Consider the following 7,951-nt stretch of genomic DNA (forward strand, 5'->3'; position numbering starts at 1 on the left):
ACCCCTCCTGAAGAGCACAACAAGCAAATAACAAACGGAGAGAGCCCAAGATTTGACTTCTGACACAGAGGAATGAAGATCACCCAGCCACAGGAAGGGAACCTGAGTGCCCTGGAAGAGACTCAGGTGCCCTTCTGTCACGTTTGGCTGAGGGAAAGAGAAAGCCTTCACTTTGGGGATAGGAGCTTCCTATTACTTGGCTACCCATAAGGCACCAAACAGTATCTTAGTTGTTGTTTTGAGTCAGGGTTTCTCTGCAGACCTGGTTGTCCTGGCACTTACTATGTAGACCATTGAGGGGGCCGGCCCTTGTCCGACTCCACCTCCCTGGTGCAGGGATTAAAGGCTGTGTCAGGACTCTGGAGAACACAGCACTCTCTTAAGACAGGACTGCAGAATGATTCTTAGGAGGAGGGGCACTGGCCCAGGTGTCCCCAGAGTTTAAGAAGTGAGCACTTTCTGGTTCACAGACAAATTAAGGAGTCTCAGGGCTTCTGTTGTCGTGAGACAAGACCAGAAGCAGCTTGGGAGAGAAACGGTTTATTTCAGCTTAACGTTCCCCACCACTGACTATCCTTAAAGGAAGTCAGGGTGGGAACTCGAGGCAGGAAACTGGGGCAGGAACTGAAGCAGAGGCCACGGAGGAGTGCTGCTTACCGGCTTGCTCCTCATGGCTTGCTTAGCCTGATTGCTTATGGATCCCAGCACTGCTGGCCCAGGGCTCCACCCACAGAGAGCAGGGCCCTCCCACACCAGTCACTGAGGAAAACACAGCATAGGCTGTGTCCACAGGCCCATCTGGTAGGGTTGTTTTCTCAACTGAGGTTCCTTCTTCCAAAATGACTCTAGCTTGAGTCAAGTTGACATAAAACTAGCCAGCACATATCGATTCTTGCCTTCTGAGTTTACATAGCCAGGTTTCTCTTCAAAGGAATCCTCTAGGCCTGTGGCAAAGACAGAGAGTTGCAGCAGGGCCTCCTTCCCAATGTGGTGCCAAATCCTGTCATCTCAGCTCTTGGGGTTCAGGCCACTGACCCAAACAACCTGTGGGGGATGAAAACCGATAAACCCAAAGCCCAAGCAAACAGTTGTGTGCTGGCACAGTCCCTGCCCCTCAGAGGGTGAGGTGAGAGAGATTCATAGATCTGAGGCCTCATTCACCCCACACTTTCTGCTCCCGATGTTTGAAACTACCAAGGTAACTACCTCCAGTGCCCAGGCCAACCCGAGGGGCAGCAGGACTCCACGTCGCCACCAGGGGGCATCTCTGCCGCGCTCCCACGTAGCAAGGACAACAGCTAGCCACTTTCTGGACCTGGAGAAGGGAGGAATCTCGCTTGATACTGAGTGGCTGTTCTGCCCACCCTCTGGTAAAGACTTCTGCCCTCTAGTACTAGCTTGGGGGTGGGGGCGGGATGGGATGGAAATTTTCCAGCCCTGGAAAAAGCCAGGGCTCCAGGAGACCCAGAGCTGAGGACCAGGGAGGAAAGAGGATGCGCAAGGCTAGAATGGGGTTTCCATACTGGGAAATTTCAGGATGGAACAGCTGAGGGGCGCGGGGTAATAGTTACCTTAACTAAAGCAAACAAAACAGGGGGAGTGCCCAAGGGTGGGACTTTCGTGACGCTTACCCAAATCTCTGTTTCATTCCTAAGGCGATCCCAGTGGTTTGTGGCGCTCTGATCTCTGGCAAATCTCCACATTTTCCCGAGTGTCCTGAAAGTGATTTGCCACATTTTTCAAACAGGTCCAGGGAAGAGAGAAACCTTTGGGGGCAAACTTAGGGACGATGTTACAAATGAAACGTGAACTCTCGTTTCTCCCGGACCCTGTAGGACAGACAAGTTGAAGACGATGCAGATCTTGAGCAGAAAGACCGCTGTAATTTAATCCTCTAACGTTATTAATACATTGTGAACAAATCTTCCTGTAGTTCATCTTCAAATACGTTGCCACGCAGCAACACTCAGCGCTGCGAAAACCGTGGTGTTTATTTAGATAACGGCCGAGTACTCAGAAAACTTAAAAGTTCGATGTAAAAAGTGGACATCTTGGTAAGGACGCTTGTCTGCACCAACAAAGCACTCGCTGCCCGATTAACAGTGTTGATTAATGTTGGCGCAGGTTAATCGGAGCCCATTACAATAATTAGATGGTCCAGCCATACATCAAACGAGAGGCAATGAAAAATAACGCGTTCAGACCGTGAGGCATTCTCGTAGATCTTTCAAAGATCTCTAATAGACTTTATGGGCCATTTATAAGTGGAACTGGTGGTTCGCCATTGGAGAGAACCCGATGGGGCAAGAGTTTATTTGTAAGACTGTGATGAATACCAGTTGGAACAAGTCGTTTCAGGAAGTAAAAAAGTGCTTGGTTGATAAAATGACCTACACAAGAGTTTCTGAGATTGTTCCTCGGAAAAGCCATTGAATTTTTACTCGGTGCTCGGCAAATGGCCATTTTAATCAGAAAGTTAAACTTCCAAGGCCAAGTTCCCCCTTTGACATACAAGCATCTCAGGAAATGCAAACATCAAGAAAGCCAGGCTATGAGAATGATTTCGAGTTACACAATTATTCGGATTTCCCACCAGCCAAAACAATTAATTTAGCTGGTGATAAACACAGGGATCCTTAAAACAGAATCATATTTGAATTATTCCCACTAGCTGGCCACCTGGAAGAAAAAACGAATCGAGTGGAGCTGAATCCCATATTTATAAGTAAATTCGTCTCTTTTCTCAAAGAGGGTAGGAAATAGTTAACGTATTTTCTAAAAAATTTAAAAAGTTGATCTCAAGGTACGTCTTTGCCCTTTCTTTCCCAGCACCAATCCTGCCTGAGCAGCAGTGTGTGTGTGTGTGTGTGTGTGTGTGTGTGTGTGTGTGTGTGTGTGATAAATCCAGCGTCTAGAAAGTACTGAGAAATGCTCACCAGAACATACCTTTTATTGAAAAATATAGCGCTCCCTTTTCTAACATGGTAACAGGTTTTTTTTGTTTTGTTTTGTTTTTTGTTTTTTGTTTTTAGTTGCTCCTAGGTGCAATTTCCGTGTGTGAGTGTGTGTGTGTGTGTGTGTGTGTGTGTGTGAGTTTTCCCTGAAAATTTCTATTTCTTTTCCTCATTCAACCATTACTTGCTCTATTCCCATGGAATTTGTGAGTCCCTCTCATTAGAGTGGCTTAGTTTAGCTGTCAAGTTTCTAGGGCATTCAATTGCAGATAAACGACTAAAACGCCAGCCTAACCGCATTTTTATTAACAGATGGCGGAAAACAAACGTCTTTGGAGAAGAGCCGAAGGGAAAGGGTTAAAGGGTCAATAAACAATTATTACCGTGCTTAAAATGGGGGGAGATCTCTCATCAGATTCCTCAGGCAGAGGCTGGCCCAATCCAGGGGAGCTGGGACACCCCACCAGACTCCCCCCACTCCGCATTGCAGGGACCACCTCACACACAGAGTAGTTGTCCCCCAGCGGGACAGCTCCCACGGGCCACCGAGTGGTCCTAGGGAAGTGTCCCTGGAGCGCTTCTGCTGTTAGGGCTGAGAGCTAAATCCGGAGAAGCAGACTGGGGGCTCGAACTCGTGCAGCCTCCGGGTCCGGATGGCCGCTGGCTAGGGCGTGATACAGGAGATCCGAGACCTTGGCAAGAAATAGCGGGGTTCGGCGTCCAGCTCTCGATGCTGCCCCTCCTGCGGGTGAACTTTCTCCTCCCGCACGCACGCCGATCCTCTGGCCTTTCTTTCCCTTCCCCGGGCCGCGCTCTGACGTGCACACCATGTGACAGGCCCCCTTCTGCTATAAGCCCAGACAAGGTCCGCCCTCTTCTGGACTCAGCCCTGGCCTCGCCGAGCTCGGTTCCCAGAGGCTCACACGCCCCTCGCCCTCCTGGGCGCCCGACACCCACTGGCCCTCGGGGGTCCCGCCACCCCCTCCCCGGCTGACCCGGCCAGAGGGACCGCAGAGGAGAAGGTCAAGTCAGGGCTCGCACAGCCCCGGCGCACTCGGAGCCCGGGAGGGAGCGCAGACACCGCGCGCGCAGCAACAGCCGGGGTCGCCAAGTCGGGGCGCGCGGGGGGCTCGGCCGCGGTTCCAGCACCGCCTGCAGCGGCGCGTCCCAGCGTGGCGTCCCCGCTCCTAGCCCGCCTGGGGAGCCCCGGGGCCGGCCTGGGGAGCCGAGCGAGCCGGGAGCCCCGCGCCCCTATGCGCCGCCGCGCCGCCGCGCCGCCCCAGCTATGACCCTGAGCGCGGAGATGTCCGATGCCTCCGGCCTCGCCGAGGAGACAGACATCGACGTGGTGGGGGAGGGCGAGGACGACGACGAGGAGGAGGACGATGACGACGAGGGCGGCGGCGGCGGCGGCGGCGGGTCCCGGTTGCCCGGCTCGGCCCAGCGGCGGCGGCGCTCTTACGCCGGGGAGGACGAGCTGGAGGACCTGGAGGAGGAGGACGACGACGAGGATCTGCTGCTGGCCTCGCGGCCCGCCGCGTCCCCCGCGCCCCCGGGCCCTGCGCCCGCCTCGGGGCCCGGCACGGGAGGCTGCAGCGGCCCGGGAACCGGAGGCAGCTCGGGGGGCGGCGCGGGAGGCGGCGGCGGCGGTGCCAAGAACCCGCTGGTGAAGCCACCGTACTCGTACATCGCGCTCATCACCATGGCCATCCTGCAGAGCCCCAAGAAGCGCCTGACGCTCAGCGAGATCTGCGAGTTCATCAGCGGCCGGTTCCCTTACTACCGGGAGAAGTTCCCCGCCTGGCAGAACAGCATCCGCCACAACCTGTCGCTCAACGACTGCTTCGTCAAGATCCCGCGCGAACCGGGCAACCCGGGCAAGGGCAACTACTGGACGCTCGACCCGGAGTCCGCGGACATGTTCGACAACGGCAGCTTCCTGCGGCGCCGCAAGCGCTTCAAGCGCCAGCCGCTGCTCGCCCCCCACGCCGCGGCCGAGGCGCTGCTGCTGCGGGGCGCGGGGCCGGCGGGGGGCGCGGGAGACCCGGGCGCCGCGCTCTTCCCGCCGCCGCCGCCGCCCGCCTGCGGCTACGGAGCCTACGGCTGCGCCTACGGCCTGCAGCTGCCGCCCTGCGCGCCGCCCTCCGCGCTCTTCGCCGCCGCCGCGGCCGCCGCCGCCGCCTTCCACCCGCACTCGTCGCCGCCGCCCCCGCCGCCCCCGCCGCCCGGGGCGGCCGCCGAGCTGGCGCGGACCGCCTTCGGCTACCGGCCGCACGCGCTAGGCGCCGGCCTGCCCGGCCCGCTGCAGGCGGCTGCAGTCAAGGCGGGAGGCCCGGGCGCCGCGGGGCTGGCACGCTCGCCTTTCTCCATCGAGAGCCTCATTGGGCGCAGCCGGGGCCCCGCGGCCGCCGGTGTGCAAGCCTCGGCCGGGGCGGCTAGCGGGCCCGCGTCGGGAGCGGGGGGCGGAGGCTGCGCGGCGCAGGCGGCTGCCGGCCCGGCTGCCGCGCTCACCCGCTCGCTCGTGGTCGCCGCGGCGGCCGCCGCCTCGTCCGTGTCGTCGTCGGCCGCGCTGGGGACTCTGCACCAAGGGACGGCGCTGTCCAGTGTGGAGAACTTTACTGCTAGGATTCCCAATTGTTAGACACGCCGTTAGCGCGCGCGTGGGAAAGCGAAGGTAGGACCTCACCCCCCCCCCCCTCCCCGGCTCCTTTCTGCGGATGGGGGGTTGGTTTTGTTCGCCCCTCCCGGCCCTCGGCGACCTCGCGCCCCTAGTTTCGGCGCTTCGGATTCTTTGGACCGGACCGTGTTGGGCGACGGCTGGGGCGCCGCGCAGTTGGGCTCAGCGGGTCCCTCTATTTATGCAAAATCGCCCTATGCTGCAATCCTGACTTGGGGTGGGAAGGAAGAGAGTGTGGGGGGAAGTCGCCCTGTTTTGGCACTAGGGGCTTCTTTGACTTTTGACAAATTGAGAAAACAACCAACCAAAAACATCAAAACTAAGCCTTTTTGAGGTATAGAGATTCTCAGGTCCAGGCGTTCAAACAAACAAACAAATCAATAATGTTTATATGAAGCTCATACAAAATTAGTAAAGGTCTCCAAGAAATGCCTTTATTTGCTCACACTTGTTTGGTGTACTTTTTCATGGAAAGGAAAAAAAAATGATTAACATGTTTACACAAGAAACAAGTCAAAATCTATCATTTCTTATTTTAACCTGTGTTTTGTATCATAATGGACATGCGGAATTTTTATTTTGTACTTACAGCGTATTCTTTACAAGGAGTATTGTAAATTTTACTGGCAATTATTATTGTACTATTCTAATGTAAGATTTTTACACTTTTTTCAGAAATAAAATGCTTAATTTTCAAAGAAAAGCCAACTAAGTAATTGGCTGAATTGTCCATGTCTTAGTTTTTTTTTTTTTTTTCTGTTAAGAAAAGAAGGTCTTATAGATAAGTCCAAACTCAGTACAGAATCTACTTAAATATTGTTTTCAAAGAAAGCCTAACATAACCACGATAGCACGATGCCATAGTTTTTCACTTAAACTTTCCAAGTCAGAACCATCACAGATAGAAACTTAGGTTTCAGTGACTGCAAATGAAAGCAGGCCCTTTGCTAGATATTTCCAAGTCTAAGCCGTGCCCATCTTAAAGATCAACAAGACGTTTTGAAAGCTGAAGTTTTAGTCACCCTAAGATCATTTAATAGGAGTGTGTGCTTTTATTTGTGAAATCCCCGAGTTAATTTCTGCTCACTTTTCAGCACAATGTTGTTTAAAAAACAGCTCAAACTGTAACGAAAGTAACACAGCAGAGGCAGTTTCTAGTTTAAAATTTTAACAGCAAAAGAGATACACAGGTTATCTGTTTAAAGTGTTAAAAGTCCCGGACAAGCAAATATTTGCACTTACAACATGAATGTTCTAGCACTTAAGATAAAAGTGAGTCCAGGGAATGCACGAATGAGTTCTGAGCACAAAGGCAAATTTACTGAAATTTTAGCTTAAATGAATAGCCTAAGGAGTAAGAAATTTGTTGTCCATACCAGAGTATATGGTTCAAAGACTTAAAGATAGAGCACGTTGGGTGTTTATTGAACTAAATAAGTAATTTGGGTGACTTGGGGTATCCCTTTTCAAATTTTAAGTCTTTCATTGTTGATTACACTCAGCATCTAGTTCCTGAGAGAAGCCAGGGCTAGTGGTGAGTACAGATGGTGCTGTGAACTCTGCTTGTAGCCGATTTATCCGTAACACATAATTTGAATGCTTCGGGTCAGCAGGTTTGCAGTGGACATTGAATCTGTGTATTCAGTTTCTTTAAAATGTGCCCATACTATGGTATCTGAAGACGCACAGATTTAACCTATCCACTTCATGACGTGTGCATTGTAGGCCAGTACTGTGCCCGGCTGGTCACTTTTAATGCCTTGTCCCTTCCTCCACACATCTGAGGAAGGAAAAGACTAAAAAAAAAAAAAAAATCTCAAGATGAAAGTTATGTTTTGTTTTTCCCCCCTAAGAGATATGTGGAGAAAAGTAAAGAAGAAGTTAGAGTAATAACACGCACACTGAAACGTACCACCAATTATATAGCAAATTGTAAATGACGATCTTATATGCAAAGGCTTTCAAAGAGAGCAGACCTCAGACCCCAGACCTTCTGCTTCCCAAGAGCCCCTTTACAGAGGCTTTCACAGGCCGGACCCAAAGGCAAAGATACAGCGGCTTGCCTGTCTGTGGACTTGAGGAACGCACAGAGCAGTCTTTTAGATTTGGAAGTTATTGCAAAGAGAGCCAAAAGCAAAACAGTGTGATTTTTTTTTTCCCTTTTGAGAATGAGTGAGTAGGTGCCCCGAAATCAGGGTATCACAGCTATGTCTTTCCTTCAGATTACACATCTTTAAAACGTGCCAAGAGGAGCTCTGCCTCCCAGGCTGTCGGCGCACAAGGCTTGCAGCGACCCTGTCCTGGCCCTCAGGTCCTTGGC

The 7,951-nt window shown here is 52.7% G+C and overlaps 1 protein-coding gene across 1 annotated transcript; it reads left to right on the plus strand.

The window, feature by feature from the left end:
* Window positions 1-3,849: 3,849 nt before the first annotated feature.
* On the plus strand, window positions 3,850-6,309 carry Foxd1 (forkhead box D1). The gene has a single exon (XM_036207124.1). The coding sequence runs from the start codon at window positions 4,240-4,242 to the stop codon at window positions 5,593-5,595; it is 1,356 nt and encodes a 451-aa protein (XP_036063017.1). The 5' UTR covers window positions 3,850-4,239; the 3' UTR covers window positions 5,596-6,309.
* Window positions 6,310-7,951: the final 1,642 nt, after the last annotated feature.

This window comes from Onychomys torridus, chromosome 15, assembly GCF_903995425.1.
Source record: "Onychomys torridus chromosome 15, mOncTor1.1, whole genome shotgun sequence".
Taxonomy (NCBI): domain Eukaryota; kingdom Metazoa; phylum Chordata; class Mammalia; order Rodentia; family Cricetidae; genus Onychomys; species Onychomys torridus.